Source organism: Cladophialophora carrionii (assembly GCF_000365165.1).
Source record: "Cladophialophora carrionii CBS 160.54 unplaced genomic scaffold supercont1.1, whole genome shotgun sequence".
NCBI classification, from domain to species: domain Eukaryota; kingdom Fungi; phylum Ascomycota; class Eurotiomycetes; order Chaetothyriales; family Herpotrichiellaceae; genus Cladophialophora; species Cladophialophora carrionii.
The window spans coordinates 1,844,958-1,870,885 of record NW_008481816.1 but is presented as its reverse complement, the minus strand read 5'-3'; the positions used below and the strand labels follow the sequence as shown (position 1 = coordinate 1,870,885).

The 25,928-nt window shown below is 54.3% G+C and overlaps 8 protein-coding genes across 8 annotated transcripts; 4 read left to right on the top strand and 4 right to left on the bottom strand.

Annotated features, from left to right (window-relative positions):
- Positions 1 to 546: 546 nt before the first annotated feature.
- G647_00659 (uncharacterized protein) lies at positions 547 to 2,261 on the bottom strand (the record flags this gene model as incomplete). Its single annotated transcript, XM_008724062.1, has 3 exons — positions 547 to 1,327; positions 1,421 to 1,542; positions 1,590 to 2,261. The coding sequence occupies 3 exons, from the start codon at positions 2,259 to 2,261 to the stop codon at positions 547 to 549; spliced, it is 1,575 nt and encodes a 524-aa protein (XP_008722284.1).
- A 1,608-nt stretch (positions 2,262 to 3,869) lies between these two features.
- G647_00658 (uncharacterized protein) lies at positions 3,870 to 6,347 on the top strand (the record flags this gene model as incomplete). The annotated part of the gene is made up of 3 exons (XM_008724061.1): positions 3,870 to 4,056; positions 4,107 to 5,541; positions 5,588 to 6,347. The coding sequence occupies 3 exons, from the start codon at positions 3,870 to 3,872 to the stop codon at positions 6,345 to 6,347; spliced, it is 2,382 nt and encodes a 793-aa protein (XP_008722283.1).
- Positions 6,348 to 6,874: 527 nt separating this feature from the next.
- Positions 6,875 to 8,965, bottom strand: G647_00657 (uncharacterized protein; the record flags this gene model as incomplete). Its single annotated transcript, XM_008724060.1, has 1 exon — positions 6,875 to 8,965. One exon carries the CDS (start codon positions 8,963 to 8,965, stop codon positions 6,875 to 6,877), a length of 2,091 nt encoding a protein of 696 aa, XP_008722282.1.
- Positions 8,966 to 10,459: 1,494 nt separating this feature from the next.
- On the top strand, positions 10,460 to 14,989 carry G647_00656 (uncharacterized protein; the record flags this gene model as incomplete). The annotated part of the gene is made up of 1 exon (XM_008724059.1): positions 10,460 to 14,989. The coding sequence occupies one exon, from the start codon at positions 10,460 to 10,462 to the stop codon at positions 14,987 to 14,989; it is 4,530 nt and encodes a 1,509-aa protein (XP_008722281.1).
- Positions 14,990 to 16,156: 1,167 nt separating this feature from the next.
- On the bottom strand, positions 16,157 to 19,068 carry G647_00655 (uncharacterized protein; the record flags this gene model as incomplete). Its single annotated transcript, XM_008724058.1, has 2 exons — positions 16,157 to 16,319; positions 16,442 to 19,068. The coding sequence occupies 2 exons, from the start codon at positions 19,066 to 19,068 to the stop codon at positions 16,157 to 16,159; spliced, it is 2,790 nt and encodes a 929-aa protein (XP_008722280.1).
- A 1,062-nt stretch (positions 19,069 to 20,130) lies between these two features.
- On the top strand, positions 20,131 to 20,880 carry G647_00654 (uncharacterized protein; the record flags this gene model as incomplete). The annotated part of the gene is made up of 1 exon (XM_008724057.1): positions 20,131 to 20,880. The coding sequence occupies one exon, from the start codon at positions 20,131 to 20,133 to the stop codon at positions 20,878 to 20,880; it is 750 nt and encodes a 249-aa protein (XP_008722279.1).
- A 3,084-nt stretch (positions 20,881 to 23,964) lies between these two features.
- G647_00653 (uncharacterized protein) lies at positions 23,965 to 24,616 on the top strand (the record flags this gene model as incomplete). Its single annotated transcript, XM_008724056.1, has 2 exons — positions 23,965 to 24,000; positions 24,056 to 24,616. 2 exons carry the CDS (start codon positions 23,965 to 23,967, stop codon positions 24,614 to 24,616), a joined length of 597 nt encoding a protein of 198 aa, XP_008722278.1.
- Positions 24,617 to 25,039: 423 nt separating this feature from the next.
- G647_00652 (uncharacterized protein) lies at positions 25,040 to 25,747 on the bottom strand (the record flags this gene model as incomplete). The annotated part of the gene is made up of 1 exon (XM_008724055.1): positions 25,040 to 25,747. The coding sequence occupies one exon, from the start codon at positions 25,745 to 25,747 to the stop codon at positions 25,040 to 25,042; it is 708 nt and encodes a 235-aa protein (XP_008722277.1).
- Between the last annotated feature and the right edge of the window lie 181 nt (positions 25,748 to 25,928).

Genomic DNA, 25,928 nt, shown 5'->3' with positions numbered 1-25,928 from the left:
TCCTTCAAATAGCGATCCTGGACGCAACGATCGCGCTCTCGTTGATTGGGGGTTAACTGCTCCCACTATGGGCAACGATAATGGTGAAGTGACGTAACTTAGTTAAAGGCCAACGCCGGGTGACGCCCACCCAGACACCCACCTACCCGCAAGCAAGGCCGCTAGGTGGTTGGGTGGTTGGGTGGTGGCCCCAGGAAAGCCAATCAAGCTCTGAAGGGCCCCACAAAGCCACCGAAATCTTGGCTAATCCTAGTGTCTTGCAACCCTTCCTATGCCTGAAGAAGCACCGGAAGGTTCTCACTCGTGCCTCGAGAGGATGTCTTGCATGTGGCGCATCCACCACATATCAGCATTGATGACGTTAGGAGACAGCGTGATAGCGCCAATTTCACCAGTGGCACTCATCCAAGGGGTTATAAGCCAAGGATCCGTTTTGAAACGACAGTCCGCTTCCTCAGGCTCCCGGCCACGAAGGCATCCCTATCTTATTGTTGCAGGGGAGCAACATACACGCTCCCACAGAAACTCTGCGCATGCGAAAGTTGATCAGGCGATAGCCAGCTGCCGTCTCTGTTTGGCCACTTCCGCATATCGCAGCACGGCAACTTCCCACGTCTGCTGCCATGCTTCTAGGAGCTCTTCGTTGAAGAAGAACTTCTGCACGGCCTTTTTCACCCACTTCCAGTTCCTGGCAGAAGGCGAACCTTCAATGGTCTTGTCAAGGAGTACATCCCGAGGTCGTTGCGATTCATCACTGTTGCAGCTTTCACCTGCCGATGATGCAGGACTGGCAACGCTTCCATCGACAGGACGGGGAGGCCCTGCTATAACCAATGCCAACCACATGGTGCATTCAGCCGGCAACGACTGAAGATCGTATCGAAACAACATTTCGGACAGCGTTTCAATCATCCGTCGGTGAACGGGGTTCTGCTGCTTGGTCTTGTTGAATGTCTCGGTTGTCACAGTTGCAATGGCAGCGCAAATCGCCCTCTCCAGTACATCGAGCCCACGGAGAGGGACCAACTCGAGACACATATGAGTCTGCCTCAAATACGTGCCATTGGGTTCTCCGAGCGGCAGAACATTCTTCTTTCGGCCAAATTGCATTTGGCTAACCCATTCTGACACGTTTGATAAGAGCGCAATTATCTGAAGACTGAGTGTGGCTGACAGGGCTAGTTCACGGAACCCATCAGGAAGTTTCGCGATCGTGACGCAGAGCTCCGGAGGAAAGGGATGTTTCGGGTATTCGAGTTTGATATGGGTTTCAGTTGTCGCAATGCTGAGTTTCTTATTTTCGTGGTAGGCCCAGAGAGATTCCAGCCTTTTGAGCAAGTCAGTCATGGTATTGGAAGGAGTCATTGATCGTTCAAACAAAGCTCGCAGCGGAGATAGCTTAGTATGAGGGATTACATACCCAGTGATGGAATTTTTGATGAAGCCACCCCAGCCTAAAGAGTCTACCCCCCCGCGCATGTCGACCAGGTGCCGCAGCCCTGTCAGGTGCGTTTCGAAGGACCGGAAGTCACCATATATCAACTGAGCAAGCATCAGCATGGGCACCCTATCATGGTCGAGGGACGTACTGCGATTCCCAACAATGCCATCACAGAAAGGATGGTAGCATCGTCATCACAGGCTGAGCTCTTGGCCATTCTCAGGCGCAGCGCTTCAATGCCTTTGCCATAGTGAACCAGGACTTCTCGTGTGGGTCCCCGGGCGTTGCCCTGCCGGGCATCGAAAGAGGCTCGAGAAAGAGCGACCATCAGCTCGAACATCGAAGCGTTCTCCAGCGCGAGCCCAAAGTACTTTCGTGAGAGCGGTAAGCTATCTGCTGGCCCTAGGTGGTCCTTCCTAGGATTAATGTGGACAGGGGCATAATGCTGGAGGAAATAATCGACCGCCGAGAGAACGTTGGTGTCTGCAGATATCGGAAACGCGCAGAAAGGGTCGCCGCGGAGCCCGCCGGATGTGACTGTTGATCGGGGGGATATTGCGATGGCGGTACTTGTAAGTTGAGCGTCGAGTCCAGCCTCGGTCGTTTTAATTACGGGCACAAGGCTATGCCTTGCATCATCGTCGTGGTTTCCAGGTGGTGTGAGGACATGTTCACGACGTTTGCCAATGTTTGCCTTTGCTCTCCTGATAGCCTGGTTGTGTAGCCGATTGCGTTGTCTGGGGTTTGTTGGATTTACGGCTACTGGGAAAGGTTGAACGTCTTTCGCAAGTTCACCCGGATGCGGATTTGTTGGCTGCATGTGGTATGGGAAAAGGGCACCGGACGCTCAATGTCCTCCTGAGTGGCAACCCACTCGTCCATAGCGCCCACCGCCTGTGATAGAGAGTGTGGTGTGTGTGAAGAGTTGGAGAATACTTCAAGGAGAGTGAGTCGAAGCGGCGAGGCGAATGGCCCTTGGAAGCGGGTGAAATCCAAACGAGGCAGGTGAAGCCGATCTTTGTCAGCTTCCGGCCAGGGAGTTTGGCGAGACTGGCCCTGGTAATCCGTAGTGGTACTCCGTACTATTACACATTGGAATCAGGACGATCCTTAAAGACGTCTCTCAAGGCTACTCCGTAGGAGGTAGAAATTGAGTGAGGACACGTTTGGGGTTCTCGCGCTCAAGTTCTCCTGTAAGGGTTGGATGTGTGAGGTCCCAAGACTGCCATGGGAAAGGTTCAAGCTAGGCTTTATGCCGGATCGTCAGTACTAAAGGTAGCATGATCGGCGTCTGGTCGTTCCTTGGGCAGATGCCCATCGTGGTCGGCACACAAACATGGAAAATCACCAACTATGTGAACAAAAGCCTGTACATTTGAAAACACTATGACAAGTGGGGAGAGAACCAGAGCAATTCTAAGATGCCGAGAAGTGGCTGGAAAGTACCGTAAATGCCGAAGCAAGTAAGAAACGCCTACTCTGGTAGAGAACGAGTATTGTTATTATTGATGAGCCTGCTAAACTCGAGTGTGGTATGAAGTACTCGATTGCACGATCTGTGTTCTCTCGCTCCTCGTTCCTGGAATCTGTCGGCGTGTACTCGTACGAGCGACGGACAGTGCGATGTCACGGCTCGGGAAATCAATAATCCAGGAAGTGATGGAAACTGCAGCTCAAGCTCATCTTGCGTCAAATTGCGCGGTAGTGTTTGAGCCATGGCGGCCTGCGTCGTTTCAACCTGTCAGATCTACTGTACGGCACAACGAGGAATACTCCGCTGGCTGTGTATGAGGTGTTCGGTACTCGAATGCTCTGGGGATGCCAGACATTCGCCTGCAGATATAAAACGGGGCTGGATTTTGAATTCTAGATTGGATCTAACAGAGTTATATTGGCTGCCAAGCGAACGTGTTTAAATGGCGGGCTGCTATCTCCAGCGGCGGTGGGCTGTTTCGTTGCCCTGTAACAACTGTGGCTACCCGCTTTAAACAGCCTTTCCCCGACGCCTCCAGGCCTCTCGAATCGGCAGAAATCACGGAGCTGGGTTCCAGAAGATCAGCCGCGAACAAACCAATGTCCACACCGGACTCCACCCCAAAGTCCTTAGCTTAAGCGGGATTGTGGGCTGCTAAGAGACATGCAGCTGCACCTGCCCGGTTTCTCGTGAAGGGTGATGCGACGACTGCGCCTCGTCGCTTGGTCTGTCCAACACCTGCCTCGTTCCCACCTTCATGGATTAGCCGGTATCTCATTTCCATCTTCACATTTTCGTGCTGGGTAATCAACGGTGGCATGGTGACTCTTTCCCGCCGCTGCACCACCCTCACCTGCGACGTCGACCTCGATGCCCGCCTCCGGTCTCACTCGTCCTTGCGCCTTTGCGCCGCCGACCAACTAAACGAGACGGACCACGACCGCTGAGTACACGATGCTCAGGCCCGCGACTCCGCTGACGGTTCTGCTTTTCATCTCGTTCGTTTTCCTCCTGCTGTCGGTCCTGTCGACTCCCGTCATCCACGCAATTCCTATCGCAACCTATCAAGGAGTGAATTTTGGCGTATTTGGCTACTGTACGCCGTCAGAATGCAGTGGGATCAGAGTGGGATATACCACGGGTAACCCTCCCGTGACTGAGATGCCAAATTATCCCATTGACCATTTGTAGACGGCCTCTTCCCACAAGGAGACACAGACTTCAACCTGCCGTCTAGTGCCCGACACTCCCTCTCCTCCCTCCTCATCGTCCATCCTGTCGCCGCATTTCTGAACCTGGTCTGCCTTGCTCTCGCTGCCGCCGCTCACCTACACTCACCCTCGCACTCCGCACGTTATCTCCTGGGACTTCTCATCCTCCTGCTGCCAACCTTGCTTGTCACGCTGCTGGCTTTCCTAGTTGACATATTGCTGTTTGTGCCGCATCTGCAGTGGGCAGGATGGATTGTTCTCGCTTCTACCATCATCATAGCAGCATCCGGCGTCGTCACATGTGCCATGCGAAGAACATTGGTGTCTCGGAAAGCCCGCAAGAAGAGGATCGCTGAAAATGCCGAGATGAGTGGAGAGAACTTCTACAATCGACAGACTCAGGAGTCCAAGGGCCTTACCCAGACTTTTACCAATGAGCCCACAATGCCCGTGGTGAATGGTGCTCCCGGAGCAGATAGGTTACCCACATTCGCGACCTTCAATGCCAGCCAGAAATCGGACGAAGAGCGACAACCACTGAGGGCGCAGGCACTGTCTAACGAAACAACCCTGACCCCTTCTACCCGCGATGGCGCCTCCGAAAGATATTATGGCGGACCTCCATCCCGTTCCAGTAGCCAACCACCGCAGTTCCGACCACGAGACCAATTCGGAAATCCTCCGCCGCCCATGCCAGGCCCAGATGGCACGGTGATGCCTATGCAAGGCAGAAGGTCAGGCGAAGAGCCGACTCCTCCCAGCCCATATCGTGACAGGAGCGCCCCTCCACCTGGAAGCCGGGGTTATCCACCCCGCGGGAGAGGCGGTTACCCGCCTCGTGGTGGCTATCCGGCCCGAGGGGGTTTTGGCCCCAGAGGTCCCCCTCCGCCGCAAGGCTATCCTGGAAGAGGCGGATTCTCATCAGATATGAGAGGGGGATACAATCCGCGTGGTAGAGGCGGATATTACCCCGGAGCCACTGTGGGCGCGGTCGGCGCGGGCATGGCGGCTGGAGCTATGATGGCTGGTGGTCCAAGACGCCCGCCGCCTGGATATCCGCCAAATGGACCGGATGGCGAGAGGATTACTCCCCCAGAGGAGTTCCCTGTGGCTATGGGTCCACCCTTGCCCATAGACGCTTCTCAACAATACATTGACGACAACGAGAGGCGATTCGATGCGAGAAGCCCCTCAGTCTATACTCAACCAGACGAAGGGCCATATGGTGCTAGAGCACAATCTCCAGCAAGAGAAAGAGCGTCGCCGTATGGAAGCCGTGTCCACTCACCGTCTGGCACCATCCGCAGACCTTCACCACCTCCAGCCGTGCCTCCGTTGCCTGTAAACCAAGCCTATGAACTCGCTGGTACTCCGGCCGGAGACTGGAATCCTCGCCGGTCACAAAGTCAAGATCCGTAAGTTCATTGTTGCCTGAGACAAATTCTGTTGCTGACAACCTAGGTACATGCCGCCTCGCGCCAACTGGAACGGAGCCGCACCCGATAATATGGGGCAACCAAGGTCGCCTGGAGGATATGGTCCGCCACCCGTCGACGTAGGGACCCACAGCAATCACCCGCAGAGGCCGCGCGTGAACTCAGGAGGCAGCGACATCTATTATGAGGACGTTGATCCCCGGTTCGCTTCTGACCCGGCACCTCCAGTGCCGCCGGTGCCACAAAATCCAGAAGTGCACAATCGACATCCTGCACCTCCCGCACTGCTTGTGCCTGGGCCCACCGGCCAATATCGACCGGAAGCATACGGCGAAATTCCTCATACCAATTCTTACGAGGAACTGCCCGGCGCCCGATCGCCAGCCGAAAGCGAGGCAAGCAACTTCACGTCTGTCAGTCAACGTGGCGTCAATCCTAACTGGAGACCCGGCAATATGGGAGAGTTCAGCTCCTTGGGACCGATGAGAAAGCGAGACAACCAGATGCGACAGGACATGCTCCTTGCCGGCAATCCGGACTTCGAATTGCCCGGAGCGATGGCCCCGTCACGGCTACCAATGCGTGGCCGCAGTGGGCCGGGCATGAGAGGCGGTATGATGGGTGGACGAGGAGTACCTCGCATTCCGCCAGCCAGTGCTGTTGGCACAGGGGTCGACGGTCCATATCCCAGTCCACTGGGCCAGCCTATGCCGGGAGGACCCATGGGGCCTCCTCCGTCTGGGCCAAGTCCAGGTCCTGGCATGGGCGGAATGAGGGAGATTTGAAGCATATAAAAGACCAAACGTCTTGAATTACGTCCAGTACAGTACAGTCTAATAATGTCTGATACGACACGCCAGTTGGCGGTATTCTACAATGTGAAGCAATGATTGAATGATGCATGACAACTCTCTCGCTCTTTCGCTACTCTCGATTGTTGCAGGACCTTCGAACTTGGCTGAGCATCTATAATTCTTGGAAGCTATCTCTTGCTTCCCTAGCCTTGTTTATTACAGTCACACATTTATTTCTTTCAGTGCCTGGAACATCGGATCTACCGTCCGCCAGAGTAGTATGAGAGCCGACAAACATCTACTTCTGGAGCAGGCACCGTGCCTCCAGCCCGATCGAATCCTCCAATATATGTACAGCGCTTCACTGGGCCCGACACTCGCCCCTCAACGTCAGCGTGTACTCGAGTCAACGTTAGGATACGGTATTAGACTCTAGAATCTCGCTTGAACGCTATATCTATCCATATATAAATGACTGGTCAAGGTTACTGGGAGGGTTCCCCCCCCTGCATCATCAATCAGATCGTGATCCTCCCATCGTTGGACCTTCCGCCGAAAAGTCCTAGGATGTTGTTCCCGCTTGAGGCGCCTCCGCTTCCACTGCCGCTCTGCTGTCCTGCCGTCGACTGATCGCCGGGCCCGCCCAGCCACTTTGGTGTTTTGAAGCCTCCTCCGCCGGCACCACCTTGCATCCATTTCGGCGTGTCGATGGTGTCAAACGTGTTCTTCATCCTCCGCCCGAACAAGGTGAAGAAATTCTCTTCTTCAGGTTCGGGATCAAGGGCCGGTCTATCTCTAAACCTCCCGCCCGCTGTCGCTGAGCTCGCTCCTTGACCTCGCGCCGAAGGCGGGACCGACCTACTGGGAGCGACCCTCGGTCGTGAGGTGTCTAACGACGTCCGTGGAGAATCTGTGATGCCCAAGTTACTCGCACCAGCGGGCCGATGACCTTGCAAATCTCTCGCAATCAGATCCCTGCCTTCTCGCCATCCTCCTGTGCCGAAACCCGAAGGATTGTCCTCTTCGTCCTCTTCGATCTCGATGAATCCGAAGCCCAGTACGTTCTTGATCTTGCCGTATAGATTAAATAACGTCATGGTCACTGGGATGAGAATGAAGATAGGAAACAGGTAATCAAACCACGTCCCCAGCGGTGTTAGATTGATCAACCTGCCCAAGAAATCGTAGAAGGTCGAATTCTGATGAATATCCTTGGGAAGGAAAGTCAGGAAGTTGTAAGCGAGTGGTACGGTGAGTTTCGCAATCTGTCCGGCGTACCAGCACGCGGATTCAGCATAGGTGTTGCGTTTGACCAAGGCGCGCTGGTTCCAGGTGGGAACGTCATTCATCGAGGAGAGGGCGCACACACACATGTACGTTATCCATAGTGAGGCGATGAGTTGGCCGCCAAAGCCGATCTGATAGTTCTTATCAGAAGGGCGGTGGATTACTGTGAGGCTGACGGCGGACAGATGTGGAGCCGGGAATTTAATGATTTCAGACCAGAGGATTGAGACGGAGGCGAGAGAGAAGACGCCACCAAGAGCGACCCTCAAAGCAGGGACAATGTGAACGTGGAGGTGATAGCGCATCGTCGGGGTCATAACGGGGAAGCTGTAACCGGAAGAGGCGGTTCGACCGAAATCAAGTTTCTTGGAGGCTTTGGAGTCGAGGATGGCCTGGAGGTCTGATGCGCTTTGGACGATGTGGTCCCATTCGCGGATGTACCTTGCTCGTCGGTGTTTGGCTCGAATGAGTCGCCGGCTCAAGTCGGCCATGTACCTCTCCGTAATGACAGCAGGGACTTTATTCGACGCGTCTGTGGTTGTCACATTCGAGAAGACGCGGTTCTCGGGCTGGCCAGTTACATCGACCAATTCGTCAATCCATTCTTGGAAATCTCTGGCGCTCCCTGTTTTCCTCTGCTTCAGCTGCATCACCTGCGCCTCCAGCTCATCGAGCGCAACGATGGCATCCTCGAGCTTCTCATGGATCCTCGGGGCTTGACCCTGTACCCGACGCAGGCTACCACTAATGTCTGCTTTGCGGAAGATCCCCCTTGGAATCGCGACAAGTCCGTGACCCATCAGGTAGATGGCAAGAGCCAGACCCCACACGTAGGCCAGCGCCATGACCAAAGCTCTGATGGCGGTGAAATCGAAGCCATACGAGAAGATCATGTACACCAAGCCGGCGATGGCGCAGGAGAGGACGATGAGCTGGTACCGGCCGTTCGATCGGAGGGAGTAGATCATGCGAGCCTTGGGCTCGCGATATCCGGCGTCCATGTATTCTCCCAGTAACGGCAATACCACCCATGTCAAGACAAAAGTCAACCAGTAGACAATTCTCCACGAGACCAAGACAGCTCTTTTCGGCAGCCATATCCCCTTGCCACCATGATCGCTCTCTCGCGCACTCGAGGCGAGGTCGATGGGGACTAGTATAAGGGCGCTCGTGGGCAGGACCAATGCCAGGAAGATCGGCACGAGGAGGAAGGCGGGCGTTGTTCGTAGTGGAAGATAGTGCCGTAGGACAAATAGGACGCCAACTGAGATGGTCAAAAGAGCCAGACAGGCAAACACGTCGGAGCCCACCGAGGATGCCATGTCTGTCGCTTCCAGAGGCGTATGCACACCGATGGTCTCGATAACCTAAGCACTGCTCATATCATCGCTCATGTCGGCGCATGGACCTGCGCATCGAGTAATCCCGAAGAACGAGCGCACTATCTTTCTGCCGACGTTGAAAGGTCCAATGGATGATCTGAAGTGGCAAGCACAACGAGAAAGGCAACGGTACAACAAGGGGTAACGATTACGCAGAAGGAGCAGGCGAGCACCACGAGCGGCACTGAGATCATGCGGTGTATGATACACAATGGGTGAACCGGTGAAAGTTGGATAGAGGCACGCACCTATGGAGGGTTCGGCAGCGCTACGGCGAATCTGGCTTAGGGGCCTTCTTAGGTAAAGGTGGCACCCCCAGCTGTGGCACTGCAGGCACCTGGTCTGCCCATCTGCCCGCTGTGGAGCGGACTTCCGGCGGCCTCGTTCGGCTGCGCTGTCACGCTGTACACCTCAGCCTTGGTCAACGCTGGCTCTTTTGTGATGGAAAAGGCTGCCGTGTCGTTTGCAAAAGGAAATCGTAGCTGACTTCGCGGCATATGCCTGATACACCAGTCAGATGGACCCAAGACAGCAAAGGACACGGCTTTGCCTGGCGAACCCTTGGTCTTCCGCCCTGATTGAGTGGGTTCAGGGAAGTTCCACTGGCCAGTCACGACCAGTGCTGCACACCTCAGCCTAACGCTTCACTCTTAGCAGTTTTAGTTTGGCGAATGTGTCCCGCACACTAGCTGTTTGGTTGGCGCGCTGATCGCTGATCTGGCTAAGTCATCCTCGCTTCATTGCTCACTGGCACCCTCGTCACCTGCGACAGGCGACTTTTCTCTCTGTTGCCCTCATCAGAGGAGTCTCTCTTGCGCTCCCCTCTGGCGGGCACCATATACGCTATCTCGACGTTCTCTTCTTTGCCAGCTACTGACACCCATATCTTCCCCCGCTTTGTTCCTCGGTGTCCTGTGGGTTGGCCTGGATTCCTCCACGACGCGCCAGGTTGGCGCCCAATTACAGCTCACGTCCGCTCGTTGCAGCATCAGGCGCTGCTGCACCGGCCTCTCTCGAACTAGTGGTCAGCCTCGAATCAACCAGTATTTCGTGTTTCGACATCTCATTCTCGCCGCACCCAAAGATTCCCTCCGCCTTTCTCCTCCCTCCGTCCCTTCCTGCTACATGGCCCGGGCAAGCGAGAAGTGAGATTCCTGTCTCCTTCATCTCTCGATCGCATCACGACCGCTGTGTCACCAGCCCAAGTGTCAAACTCCCACCACGACCCAGACTGGTCCTCGGGTTCCTTTTATTTGTGTCACCCAGCCTTGGAGCCTTGACCGAGATCTCGCCTTCCCTCGATCTCCCTCTGCCGACCGCTGCTCACTTCCACCTCACGAGTCTTCTTCGACTCCTGTCTCCCCTACGTCCGAATGCGTTAAACTCGACTCCCCTATATGAGCGTGTCCTCGCTCGCAACTCCCCGCTTCAGCCATGAATCCGAACCAGTTCCAGAATATGGCGGGAATGGGTCGAGGCATGCCCAACAACATGCAGCAACAGATGGCCATGGCGAATCAGATGGGCGGTCAAATGGCGGCTCAAATGGGTGGCCAGATGGGCCAGATGAATCTCATGGGTGGGCACATGGGTGGGGGCATGGGCAGACCGATGCCTCCCCAGGCGGCCGGACAGATGAGCCTCAACCATCCCTCGGTGCAGCAGTATATCTTCGACCAGCTCAATTCTCAAGGTCCTTTTGCGGGCTGGCAGGCTAACGTCCACATCCGTGAACGAGCCGGCCAGATCAAGTTGCTTGTCGACTCCCTACGCCTGGTGAGGCCGCCGGTCGAGCTTACCCGTGCGATAGAGGTCGCCCTCCAGTTCGAGCGGAAGTGCTTCACTCAGTCTTTAAGCCGAGAAGACTATGTCCGCGAGTGCAGTGAGAAATTGGGTCGAATCCGTGACCAGCGTGCGCAGCAGATGAACCAGTCTGCTGCTGGTGTCATGCAAGGCATGCAGGGCATGCAAATCCCCAACCAGAACTTCATGCCCCAGATGCAAGCGAATCAGCAAATGCAAAATGGCATGGGCCTGCCACCGCACCTCCAGCAACAAATGCAGCAGGGAATGCGCAGCTCGCCTGTCTTCAACCAGCCTCAGCCCATGATGAATCAAGCCCAGCCTGCGGCAACTCCAAATCAGGCAATGGCTAACATGATGCCGGGTAACAACCAGCAGAAGCAGACCCAGCTACCTGAATTGACTCCGGAAGACAACAAAGCCATCAATCTTCGCGCGGCAGAGCTGGCTAAAAGCACTGCCAAGGAGGAGATGCGGAACATCGTCGAAAAGATGAACCCCCAACTGCGGCAGAACCTCGCTCAGAAGGCCGTCGATCCTATAATCTACTACTTCCGGATGCTTGCGACTAAAGAGTTCCGCAGGCGTAAACAGATGGAGGCAGGCATGGGCGGTGGCCAAATGGGACAGATGCAAAATCAGTCAACCCAGAATCCAATGGCTCAGGGCATGACCGCGAATGCAAACCCGTTGATGAATGATATGGGCCGCTTCCAGGAGCAGCAGGCTGGGGGGTTGAGGTCTCAGGAAACCGGCGAGCTGGTGGTCCCAGCCAGCAGTACTCCCGGCATGATGTCAGAACAGATGCGTCTTCAGCAACAGATGTTGGCGCAGCAGCGGATGGGCCAGCAGAACCAAGCTAATAACATGAATCCGGCTTTCATTGCCCAACAGCAGCGCATACAACAAGCGCAGGCAACAAAGATGCACCAGGCTCAACTACAGGCACAGAACCAAGCACAGGCTCAAGCTCGTGCTCAAGCCGCCGCCGCCGCTGCCCAGCGTGGTCAGATGCAAGGCATGCAAGGCTCCAACACACCACTCTCCGCCATCAACCGACCCGTCAATCCTAATGTCTCTGGAGCCAGTCCACAGACAATTCCTCGCCCCGGCTCAGGAACCCCTATGATGAACCAGCAGATGCAGCAGATGAACAACGCGGCGCAGCAAGGCCAAAGCCAGCAGCAACTCCAGCTCAACATGCAGGAGATGCAGAAGCGCGAGCAAGCCCTGGCCAGTTTTCCTGCACCTCTCCAGGCTCTTCTTCGACAAAAGCCGCAGAGCGAGTGGCGTGCCGTGCTGCAACAATTCCAACAAAGTGGTCAGATGAGAAGAAGCCTTTCGCAACAAACACCGGGAATGCAACCAGGGCAGCCGCCACAACAAGGGCCGATGGCACATTTGCAGAATGGGGCGTTTGTGGGTGGTGCGAATGCCGGTGCACAGCCTATGACGCAGTCGCTCTCAGCGGGAGCAGGTTCACAGCAAGGTCAAGACATGAGCGGCCTCGCGCCAGTAAACCAGGCACAGGCACAGCAAAACGCCCAGGAGATGATGAGGCAACGTCAAATCCAAATGCAACAGCAACAAAAGCAACAGCAACAGCAGGGACAGCCCCAACAGGGACTTCCCAATGTTCCGAGTCAATCTCAGCCGCGTCAGCAGTTGACCGCGCCCCAAATGAAGTTGATGGACCAGCAAGGAGTGCCGCCTACGGTTTTGAATAGTATTCGGCAGAAAGCGGCTCTGCCTGAGGTCAAGACGTGGTATCAGCTGAAGAACTGGTTGCTCGCAAATCCGATTGAAAACTGGCCTGTGGCTCATGTGTTGGACATTCAAGCTACACATTTCCAGCATATCATGAAAAATCGAACCCAGAACCTGCAACAGCAACAGCAAGTCCAGCAGCAAAAACAGCAGCAGCAGCCTCCAAATAACACGATGGTCAACCAAGCGCCAATTCCACAGTCGCAGCAGAGACCACAGGCTCCTATGCCAGGTATCCCTGGTCAGGCTCCAGGGCTGTCTCCAGGGCAGATCCCTTTCAGATCTCCATCTGCTGAGGACATCGCGAAAGTGCGCGCTGCTAACCCGAGGGTTGCCAACATGCCGGACGAACAAATCAGAGCTCTGCTCATTACCAGGCATCGGCAAATGCAACAAAAGGCGATGCAACAAGCTGGTCAGCAGGGCATGCCTCCGCAGATGCAGTTCATGCCACCGCAAGCGGGCCAACCCAATCCGCCTGGCCAGCAATTTGGGATGCAAGTGCCGGGGCAAAATCAAGTGCCACAATTGAATATGCAGGGCCAGCAGCACTCTCGGCCACCGTCTGGCCAAGCACCAGGACAGCCTCGACCATCGCAAGTTCCCTTACAACCGGAGAACAAAGCACTAAAACGACCCAGCGACGATGATGTGATTGAAATGCCAAATCAAAACGCTCAAGCTCAGCCACAAGCGCCTGGAAACAGGCCGTCGGCTTTCCAAGCTCTTACCAAGGAGCAGTTCAGTGCGCTGGATCCTCAAAAGAAACAGCAATACATGAACATGCAGCGTCAACATGCTCAGCAAGCCATCGCAAAGAGGATTATTGAACTCCAAAGGGAGGTTCAAGCCACCATGCCAAAGCCCCGACCGATCACCAACATGGATGCGAACAGCAGGAAACGAATCACGGATCTACTGATGTCTAATAATGTTAAGAACATGCTCGGTCGATTTGAATCCTTCCTTCTAGCATTCTTCCGTATGAAGCAGGATGAAGCTACAATCAAGCAGTTGATTCTGCAAAGAATGCAGCTACACCAGCAATACAAACAGGTCGCGCTGCAAAACAAGATTTTTGAGCCAGCAGACCACTTCAGTATAACTGCTGATAATGCAGAAGCCATTGTCAGTAACATTACCACGAAATTCCAACAGACGGCAGCGCAGATACCCAACAACAAAGGGCCACAACGACCAGCCCAACTCACCCCTGAGAATCTCAGTTTGCTGGAGGCACAAGAAAAAGAACGAAAGCTGTCTCTTAAGACAAACCAAGCTCCACCTGCTCCAACATCCACTCAACCTCCCTTTCAGATTGGCGATCCAAGAGGGCAAGGCACGCCGAGATACGCGACCCCAGGGCTCAAGCAAGAGGATCTCAAGCTCCCTACTGACACCAAGAGGCGGAAAAAGAATCAGCAGCAGACTCCGGCTGCTCCCACTCCTGTTGCCACGTCTCCGCAAGCAACCAAGACACTCAAGCCGGCTGAAATGTTTAAATGCCCCGTCAATGGTTGCGAGCACCAACTCAAAGGATTTGCCACTCAAGGAGAACTCGACCAACATCACAATGTTGCCCACAAGCTCGATATGGAGCCTGTCACGGATCCTCTTGCCTTCCTCCACGAATCCCTGCGTACCGCGTTCAACCTGGATGAGAACCTGAAGCAAATCAAGAAGCCAAAGACAGAAGGCAAAGCCGGAGGTGCGAGCAACATTAAGAATGAAAACTCGGCAGCCACTCCGGTGCCCATGTCTAAGGTTCCCAGCCAGGGCGCATCGGGCCCCATATCTGCTCAAGGCGGCGACGTGAAGATGGAGGATGCCGACGGTCCTTGGAGCCACAGTAACATTACACTCGATCAACTTCGCATTGCGTTTGGTGGCGATGACTGGGACGAACTCTTCCCTTCCGACGACAGGGTCTACGAGCAGCAGTCTAAGTTCTACGAAGCTTACCGGAATACAAGCGAGCGGTGGCGGAAGATAGTGGAGGGTCCTAATGGCGCATTGACCGACACGTCCACTGAAAAGTCTAAAAGCCCCGAGGTTGCGAGCGACAAGGAAGGGTCGGCGACAGCCGCTGTTGGTGGAAGCGAGGCCAAGGAAGGTTCGCAGGACAAAGGCAAAGGCGAAGACGATTCGTGGCATATCAATCTCGACCGCATCGAAGGTCTCGACCTCAGCGGTTTTGACGAGTTGTCCCCATTCGAAAACATTGGTGATCGCGACATCATAATGGGCGATTCTCCTTTTGAGTCTGTCGAGAAGCCGCAGTTGACGACTGGGGAGCTGCATTTCCAGGCTATGGGCGGCGACCTTCACCATCCGGAAACCTGGACGGAGGAACAGAAATCGCTGGCGGAGTTCCTGATCGACAGCAATGTGTGAGCGCGCCTGTGTACTCGCACACCAGTCAACGCATGGTTGGATCCCTTTTGGCTAGGTTTACCACTACTTCACCATTTTACGTCGTGTCAGTTAATGCGAAACGCGGACATGCTTGGAGAAAGGGTTGATTTTCAGGATGGCGTTTTCCGGGACATGTGTGTTCAGGGCTGGTCGAATGAACGGACATGCTTTTCGCGAACGGGAGGGATGTGTAGTCAGGCAACGGAAGCCTTGTCTATACTGTATTGGGCCGGAGCTGGTCAGGTGGTTGGGTTGGGTTACTTGACAATATGCATGCGTCTACTTGGGATTGTGATCGCATTTCGGGTACGTGGGTGCTCAGGAAAGGATGCGATGTGGAGGAACGATGATGATGATATACCCCTGAAAAGTGATGTTCTTGGGAATGGGTTTTCGACCGGTTGTCCCCCCTGCGGCTTGCACGCCTGCCATCTTGTGAGCGTTGTTGGCAACCTTTTTAAGTACTTCGCATCTTTCGAATCGAGACAGACCACTTGTTAGTATGTTGGCCTAGTTATTCAACTTTCTCTGTGATGGCATGCCGTGGCGTGGCGTGGCATTTTCAAGCAGTCATACTGTTTTTACTCATTGTTCCAATCCCTCATTACAGTATTCGAGTATCCGAGGGCTTCATCAACACGGCGGAGTTAGGGTGCACTTTCAGAGACGATGACAGTTGTGCTACCCAAGGAAAAATCATTGTCATCGCCGCCGCCGCCGTCGTCCTTGAAAAGACCGTAACTCAAAGCTTACGAAAGCCTGGCATTTCTCTGTAAAGGTTACGTGTCCTCCGTACCGTGCTGGGGTATCCTCATCGTAAAAGTGTATATGCCTAAGTATCTAAGATACTCCGTACGCTGGCCGCGGCGCAAGGTAATGTACAGTACGGCGTCGCTTCCTGGTGACACGACGCAACATTTGCTATCCTGCTCAGTGTAAACTTCTCACCTATGTGCGCCTTGTGTCCAAGACATGAGAGGCTTGTTCCACAGGCGATGAGCAGATGAGCCGTCCCAATGATGATGGCGATGGCGTCATCACAATCAGAGTATAGGAGATGGATAGATATACAAGTAGCATGATACATAGTATGACGTGTCCAAAACCGTCGTGAGGAGCCTATTGATGTCCTCAGTAACCCGCTGTTCAATCGTCGAGATCGTCGTCGTCGTCATAGCTTTCTCCGCGTCCAGTGTACCGCGCAGCGTCTGTGCCTTCGAAGTAATCGATGCCGAGCAGTCTTAGCTCCTCGATCTTCTTGTTGCCGACGCTGACGGATTCGAAACCGTCCGGTAGGGGAACTCCTGCCCTGTTGGACATGTTTGTTAGCGTCATGTAAAATACACCCCGGTTGGGGCACAGACAACAATAACCCCGGACATTGGGGTTGCCATGCAGACTACATCTTTTCTGGGGTGAGTGTCGACTTACTTCAGCATGTCCAACTTGATATTCCGGGCCTTGTCCTTCAGCTGCACTTGGCTTCTCCCCTGCAACACTGGCCCATCCGGGTGGACACTGTCTTCTCGGAGAATCCTCGCCCACTTGGTGCCGTAAAGGGCAATCATGTCCAGCAAGCGGTCAACTTCCTCGGGGCTATAAGCTCTGCGTATCTGCGCCGGCCGTCTGTTCTGCTGCAGTTCGCGTGCCATTCGTACCATGTCTTTTGCTAGTTGATTGACTTGTCGGGCTTCCGTGCTGGGGGGTATCTGTGATGCAGAAGGGAGACGGGAAGTGGCCTGTCCTTGGCTCGACGGTGCAAGGTCTCGAGATGGCGCATCTGACGAAACACGACTTGTTCTTCCATCAGATCGAGCTGGTGCGCTCGAAGATGGCAGGTCTCGGCTTCCTGAACGGATTGTTCGAAGAGGCGCTCGACTGGAAGAGGGTCCGTGGTTGCTTGACCGTTCCGGCTGTGATGAGGATAAGACTGTCGTTCGGGACGGTTCTGGCGATGCCATACGTTCTCTACGTGCAGGCCTTGGATGTCCATCGCGTGGGAGAGAGAGCAAAGGTTGCGCTTGCTTCCTATGGTTACTCTCCTGTTCCTCTTCATCATCCTCTGCGTCTTGGGGTCCTGGCCGGGTTGAAGACACCGCCGGGCTCTTCTCCACAACCATCCGGGGTTTCTTCGTATTTCTTGTGTCCGTCTCAAATTCATCGTCTTCGCCGGATTCCGACTCAACCTGATGGATTGTACGCTTTGGCGATGGCCGCCTTGGTGGGTAGATTTCTCCATCATCAGGGAATTCATCATCCCACTCGAGTCTCTCTGCACCTTCTTGTCGATCGAGGAAGGATGCCTTCTTCACCGTCCCATGCACATTTTCCTTGTTGCTCTGCTGCCTTTGTCGATGGAGGGTTTCCAATAATTCTTTCGTCTGCTGCGTTGGGAGTATTTCTTCATCGGCTCCATCATCTTGGGCATCATCTTGGGCATCATCTTGTATTCGATTGGCACCTTCTTCTGCGGTGGGAAGCTCCTCCTCGCCTATACCCGCAACCCGGTAGTCATCAGGAATCGTCGGTGTCGGCGAACGAAGGACCTCAGGGTCGGAATTGGAGTCACTCCGCGTGTCCGCATCTGCGTCCTCGTCGGATACTTGAGGCGCATACAGGGCTTTGAGAGCTTTCAGTCTTTCCATGTTAGACTTGAGAGACTCTCCTGCTGACGTTTCACCCACTGGGATCTGTGCGGCGCCCGTCGGCCTGGTGCCGGCAGTCTCCAAAGCCTCGGCCTCGAGGCCATTTCCTTGGTTGTTGAGTTTCTGGCTGTTCACCTGCCCAGTCGTAGCGCCTGCATCTTCCCGAGCATCAATTTGCGCCAGATCGCCGTGCCCACCTCGATCCTCGGGGTTCCGTTCGGTTTCATTATCCTCCATGGTTTGCTCCTGGTCAACCTGAAGTTGATCGACAGCGAAATCCCCAGCGTCGAGAAGGTCGACGAGCTTTTCTATGCCACCTCTCGCATCGACAAATTCTTCCAGCTCCTTCCCAACAGCCAGAGTCCATCTGACGGCCTTGACGGCGAAATCTGACCAAGGGAAATGATCCTTGAGGCCGGCGAAATCGACGCTGTCGGGTGGATCCCCAAGGAAGTATGCTCTTATAAACTCGCATCGGTCCAGGGCCTTCAGTCTGCTGGGTTGGTGGGTAGAGCCTTTCACCTGGCCAGCTTCGTCGAAAAAGACCGCAGTCAGGCTTGTCTCTGGATCAAATGCAATGTGGCCTTGTTCGAGTTCGAGCATCTGGAGGTAGACTTGCGTGTGCATTTCCACCAACAAGTCGCACATACCGTGGTAAGTTTCGGGACTAGGTTGAAAGTACTGGAGATCTACGAACTGTTGCGGAAAGTTGAAGAACATATCCTCAAGGTAGGAGCGCCGCACTTCAACAGATGGATTTAATACGTTGACAATTTGTAATGCGAGATTTGCAAGGTAGAGGACAGCATCCGGTCGCCAAGCGCCGTTGGGGATTGCATCGGTTTCGCCCATGCCCAAAATTTTTCGAAGAATCAGGTCTGGCTGGATAAAGTCGAAGTCCGCCCCATCGTGAGTCGTACCATAATTCTCTCGTGTCAGCAAAAAGCGTTTCGACTGGGCGTGGAAGCGTTTGTGGAGTCGAGGGGCTGGTTGCACAGAAGTCTCGCACATCTCGCGTAGCTGTTCATCACTGGCAATCCCAAGCAACGACATCAGGCTGGTTGAGTCATGGTACAACCCGGAGAGATTGTCGATGATCGTATCCCGGTCCAGTGCATCCAGGACTTCCTGCAGGGACGAGCTTCCGGAACTTGCACCATGCGAAGAAAAGCCATCACATACATTACGGGATTGGGCTGGTGCCACTTCCTCTGAACCCTCGTTGACGGCCGGAAGGACGGTCGTGACGTTCTGCAAGTCTCGTTGTGCTGCGGTGATATCGTGACTTGCTGATCGCGTTCTCCGTCTATTTTGAACTGACGCGTCTGCAGCAACCACGGGCGACGGAGCCTTCGGAGGAGAAAGAGGTGTGTTCTTCCTGCTGGTGGACCGTAGTCGGCTTGGAGGTGCCATGACAGCGTCGCGAACAGAACAATGAGATGAATGCGCCGTGGCCTAGGGTTACTGCTAGGGTTAGTCAACCCTAACTAAAGCTGCAGTTGATGAGAAGGTGAAGGTGGAGTGAAAGTTGATTGTTTGCGGGGCGCCGCGTCTGCAGCGTCTATTCGACGGTAGCCCGATTGGGCCTAGCCCACGACCCACACTGCAAGCGACTCAGCCGTCGGTCTCTCTTCTTCCATTTTGCAGTCACTGCCTGTCCTCGTACATGCGTAACTCATTGGGTGCTCGACTTTCGTAACTTGATCATGTGAAGAACGACAGCTCATCGACAAAACCACGAGCTTCTTGCAAAGCTGATCCTTCGAGAACAATGGCAGTCTTTGTGCGACCGGAAGGTATACTGGGTGGACGCCCCAGCCTGCGTCGAGCGCAATGTTTCTCAGCGTCCTGATCTGCTGTAACATTCACAGCCACAATCAAACTGTCCCTACCGGGTCCTAGTATGCACGGAACATTTCTGGAATGCAGATACATGAGGGCTAGCTGCCTTCGGTAAATCTTCCTCCATCTCCACGCGGTTCGGGGTGTGCTTGCGGGGGTCGCAGCGTGCAAGCATTCGTCGATCATGCTTGTGCTCCGCCACGTTCTCTCGCTTGCAATTCCTCAATGCAACAATGACTCCTGCTCCAGACCAGATGACTTGGGTACAGCCCAGGATCTAGCCTCTATTGTGCTTTTGGGTTGCTGATCACAATAGCTATGATCCTAGAGTGGCAGCATCCACCCTATCATCATCAAGGCTGAACCGCGCTTCTGATGTCTATTGTGATAGATTGGCAGACGAGCGACGTTATCTACGAGAAGCTGTTGCGCTATTAAACCCCAGCAAGCCTCCCTTCGATCTCAAGTGACAACCAGCCTGGCAAGCTTGCATATACGGCCGAAGCTCATCCTCTCACAATGTCTCGCCGCGAATCGGTTGGCCGGTTGAGAGCGGCATCTCAGTCCGAGTCCGCATCACCTTCTGTCAGGATGGTATCCTGCGCTGTTCTCCCTCCTCGCCTACCACCCGGGATGGCTCCACCTACCAACATCGGAGCATCTGGGGCCATTGGATTCGACGAAGCACTCAACTGGCAACACAACGACTCTGTCCAAGAGCAAGACACCAGTCGACGGAAGAGCTTGTTCCGCAAAGTCGGCATCACCACTCAGCGCAAAAGAGCCAACGCGGAGGACGACCTGCCACCGTTCGTGATGCGCCAGATTCCCTACGATACATGGCGAAAGCACTATGCAAAAGACAAGGACGGAAACTATCGGGGCACTCATGCTCCCGCGGAGGACTGTCTTCTCAAACCGGAAGACGTCCAGAAATGGCGACTCGGGGACGCCGTGACGAAAGCGGATCAATGGACTCGAGGCAGAGAAGCCCTGCCCGTCTATTCCGAGGTTCGCGCAGAGGGCGCGGTCCCCGAGTATCAAGTTGACAACCACGGCTCCTCCCAGTCCGCAGCGACCCACGAGACTATCTTGACGCCCGAAGAAGGTCGCTTGGCTGAATACTTCGACGTGACCGAGACGCCGTTGCAGCCGCAGCCACACTCGTCTGCGGGCCCTCCACCACAGAACCCGGCTGCCGCAGTGGCATCGCTGGAGGGAGCCGTGCAGCCACGTGGAGGATCAATCATCGCCGATGGGAAAACGGCCGACGAAATCATCAGGGAAGCTCAGGCCAAGGGCAAACAGAAGTTGACCTGGAAACAGAAACTGTCAAAAGGCTTCCAACAAACCATGGCATCGTCCACGGCGATGATGGGCTAAAACAGCGGCCAAAGCGGCATATTTATTCAGCCATTCGGCACACTACTGGGAAACAATCGATCGTCCTACCCAAGCCCTGTTCCTAGGATTTTCCAGCGACGATGCCGTTGATGATGATGTGAAGCGCATGCAGGGGGCAATGCTCGATCCTCGAATCAGCACCAGTCTACCAGATGTACTGGGTGTGTACGTTTTACTCAATGAACCTGAATTTATGACCATGGACAAGGCAGTCGATTGCAATTCTGTGAACGGTGTAAATCTTGATCAGGACGTCTCCCGCATTCAAAACTTTGTGACTTCTCCCTCCAAGGGGACTCTTCGGCGTGTGCTACTAGTAATTTGACAAGCAAATGCCATAAATATCCCTTGCAATCCTGCCCCTAGCGCATAATCCAGGATTGTGACGTCGAAAAGATCGTGGCCAGCCATGCCATGTACGCCAAAACCATCGTTTGGAGCCTCTGCTCGGACTTCAATCTTGCAAATGCCAAACCCGACTAAGCGGCAGGAGAAGACACCGATATCAGCCCCACGACGCCGGGCCGCATGAAAGTGAAGTGAATATTCGGCCCCATGATACCGCGTACTTCCTGTGGGCTGGCACCGCCGGGCGGCATCTCAGACCTTGACGTACCCCTGCCTCTTTGTGCCTCACCTCCGCATCCTCGTGCACGGGTCAAGGTCTCCGGCGGCAACGCGCTCGTCCTCACCTCCGCCTCTGCGAGTAATCCATTTCGTATCTCTTCGTCTTCCCATCTCAACTGCACAAGCCATCAAAGTAAGACAGACAAATGAAACCCTGCGCATGAGCGTGACTGACACCGTGAAGGGTAGCTGTGACTGATCGGCAGCAGTCAAAATAGCGCCAACGAGCACAATGTCTCAGACTTCAGGACCAGCCGCGCCGTCTTACGAATCCCGCACTTCGAAAGCGATTGATCCGCATCGTATTAGCCTTTCCATGGACACAAAAACAGCAGTGACGATTGAAGATGATGGCTCCTCAGCCCGTGTGCACGACGACAACGCAGCTGAATCACGCAGCGTCGCAAACTCGAGACCTCGAAGCAAGACAGCCAGGCAGAGAGAAGATGACATGGCGCACGGGACCAGGGACTTGATAGACAGGACGCTCGCCGATCTAGAAGGGCAGTTGGCCGACTTGAAGGACCACCAAGCGAGACGGGGTCAAGAAATCACAAACCTCACACTCAGTTTCGAGGAGATGGGCAAGGGTCTAGCCCGGCTCCAGGCCCAGTTCGAAACACTCCAGTCTCAGATCGGCGAGCTGGAGTGCGAATCCGAAGTGCTCCATCTCGCGGTCTTGGAGCTTCGCTGGCTGAGGGCAGAGAATCCTCGCCAAGAAGAGCAAGGAGGCATTGGCCCATGAAGACGACGAGCACGATGAAAATGGTCCAGTTATCAACATCTTCCGGTGGAGACATTTTCAAGCGGAGCCAACCCTATGTGGAACGGTCCAAGCGACAAAGATCAGGTGGTAATGACAACGAGGGAACCGGGTTGCGGAGACGACATGAAGAGTAGGTGGATACTGTTGCTGGATGAGTCATGGCAATCAGGATTCTTGATCCAGCCATTCGGAAGGATTGCAGGTTGGAAGACTGGATGACAACACAATGGTCCAGATGCTGGAGCCGGAGAGCGCAAGACGAAGACCTTTCTGTGCCTGAAGCTGATCACACATTCGGCAAGTACCGTAGCATGATAAGTCGGCTTCCAGTGGCTAGAGTCGGACGATACAGCTGAGATTCCAAGCGAAACGATGGCAGCAGACCAAGTACACCTTTCTCCACAAGGCATGCAGTGACCGAGGGGTGGGGTGTCGACGTACTTTGGTCATGACACAAGCTTCACGATGCTCATGAGCCTCCTGCCATGATAGCGTTGGATAGGCACAACCAGGAATGGCTGGGAGTGGTTTTTCTGGTGTCCAGTGGATTGCTGTGAGGGAGTAGGACCAGTGTGTGAAAGACAAGGCGCTCGAGTATCGTAATCATAAGAGACCATGGACATTCCATCAAGCATTGTCCCACAACTGGTGCCACTATGTCTTGATTTTGCTTTTCGCATCCACCTTTCTCTGCCTGTCTGTGCTGTTGCAGAGGTTTGCCCTCGAGGCTGCGGTGTACTTGAAAGCAGAACATTGGTGACGGACAATGTTCGAGGGTCAACCAGTTGTTGCATTCGCCCGACGGGTCAAACCGGTAGGGACAGCGAACCCGGACATGAAAGTGAGCACTTTGCAACTAGCCTGGGAAGTGAAGGCTCATCCTCCGAGCAAACCTGCCAGGCACCCAGCCAGGCGGTGTTCCTTGTCCTCGGATTGAAGGTGACCGTGGAATTGCTGTCGAAGCAAACCTTGCATTGAGGATCCATAATTTGCCTCCAGCCTGAACTTCGACGGTGAACTGAAGGCGGACCGTTGGATTGACTGCGGGGCGCTGGACATCTCGCACAGCGAAGCAAGGTACACGAGCCCCTTTCGCACAGCAAGATGATATGCCTTCCAAGTATGCAAGCCCAGATCCAACGATGCCTTTTGCAGGATGCCCAACAGAGCCTGGCCTCTTCTTGTGTTTTAATCAGCAACCATGTCGTTGGCCATCGTCTTCTGCACTCAGACGACCGTTCCTGATTTCCAGCACAACTCATCATTCCCAGCATATCGGGACTTGTTGGAAAACGAATGACCCTGCGTGATCCGCACATAGCATCAGACTGTTTCCTCCTCCGTGCAGCCAGCGGGCCCTGACGCACAGAATGGACACCCCTAGGACTGTGGCAGACTGGGATATTGTACAGCCACGGTGGTCCACGGTCTCCGGACATCTAGGTGTAATGTCCGGACCTTTTTCTGCTTCACCTCGTCGTCCTCATGGACAAACGGCCAATAAGGCGAAAGCGAGTGCGCATGCGGGTCCGTCATGGTTAAATCTTCAGCGTCTGTAAATCGCTGCCCGACCCTCCCAGATGAAATCTCAATCAGACCTGACACTTCATCCCTTTCTTTGTCGTGACTTTATCCAGCGAATGACCAAGGGTTAACAAGATCCAAACACAATGGCGGACCAGGTTGGCTTTAGAATTCCAGAATCGGTATGTGGTGCTTGTGGCTGCTGTCAGAACGAATGTGCTGATGCAGATGGCCCAGATTCTTGCCGGTGTCATGTTGAGCAATGAACTGTCAATCTCGGATGGCAGCTTCCTTGCAAGGCTCTTCCTTCGTCTGCCTGCAGAGCTCTGGTACACGCTCCTATCATTCACCGACTATCGTACCTTGGTGCTCCTGGCATTGTCCTGCAAGAGAATGGCCGTTGTCGTGATCAACACTCAGGCCTTCCGATTTGCAGCTGCTACTGAGGAAGCGGAGCATGCGAAACTCGGTCATTATGAGTATCTCGTGCAAAAGGCGTACTTGAACTTGAGGATTGTCCGATCCAAGCTCCACTGCAGCCACCACTTGTGTCCCTTCTACATGAAGCCAATTTGGGCGTGGTCGAAGAACGTCCGGCGCACAGCAGAGAGGTTGATGGAGGAACAGAAGAAGAAGAATTTGGAAGCGAAAATGTTAGAGGACGGTCAGGACGACAAGGCCCTTCAGCATGAGGGGGAAAAGTGCGAGATGTCCAGAGTTCGGATCCGCACCCAGACCGACAATCAAATCCACAACCAACTCCAGCGACTCTTTCAGCTCGGGTTATTCAAGCGTTGAACAGAGCCCCTTCAAGGAAGAGGTTTGGTGGGGGAGAATTCGACTGGACGATGCGAAAGACCTGTGGCGACTTCCATGCAGTTGTTGTTGGGATGTCTCTCAGCATGTCAGATGCTAGTTCCAATAGTCGGATCGGTCAGTCAGGAAGTGCAATGTTGCTTGTCAGGGTACGATATTGGTCGCTGAAGAATTGCTGCGAGACCAGGGCGATCTCCATTGGGACGGATCGATGTTATGTTGGATGATGAGTCTGCCCGTTGATTCTCGGCTTAGCGGACGCTCTCGGTCCCTCCGGGTATGAGTGGCAGCACCATCAGTCCCGTCCAATGGGTTGCAGAAAACCAGGTCAAACATTCAGAAACTGAGTAGACGTCCGATGAATCGTCCGAGTTCGTCAATTTGGTTGAATACGATCCATCGGTTTCATTTCTTCTTCGTCAGATTCGCTCGTGCTGCTGTTCTGAAGATGCTAACAGTTCCTTCTCGCTCCTTGTCCATGGCTTTGAGCCTCAACATCTCGACGACATCTGGGGCATCGTCCTGAGTATTACCGCTCAGAGGCGCTGTCTTTCGGCGCCGCTTGACGTCGCCACGTCCATACACCACAGTCCATTCTTCCACGTCTCGATCCACGGTCACACCGGCACAAATCTTGGCATGCGCTCCGACCGTAACGTTTGCGAGGATAGTTACATGAGGCTCAATCAGCACACTGTCCTTGATCGTGGCTCCGGCATGCACCTGGGAACTGGGATGCATGTAGACATTTGAGCCAATTGTGGTCTTGACAGGATCCTGCTCGTCATCATCTCCTTCGCCCGGCTGACCGAGTAATGGAGTTGGTGGATTGCTCCCACCCGCAGCGGCCTTTGAACTTGGATCTGTAGTCGATGCGCCCGGGACAGGCCCGCCAATTACGCACTTCTCGGAAATGATACACTTGTCACTAATTGAAAGCGGACCATGGATCGCAATGAGCTGGGCTCGTGGATGTACTAAAATGTGTTCGCCTAGAGTGATTGCGTGTGTGCCACGGACATAGGCCCCAGGATCGAGATGTGTATTCTGTCCTAGCGTTACCGGGGGCCTGCTGGATGCTTGCGATGTTGATGGCGCAGCTGGGGCACTCATTCTGTTTTCCACCTGTCAACAAACTCATCTAATAGAGCAAAGTGAGAGCAGACTGAGGGTGATTTGAAGTTTAAATGAGGTTTAAAGCGGAGCAAACGCGTCCCAAATTAGGAGAATGACGCGAAATGATTGGCTGGATCCAGACTGCTCAACTTCGTTCCTCACTCAGTCAACATCTCGA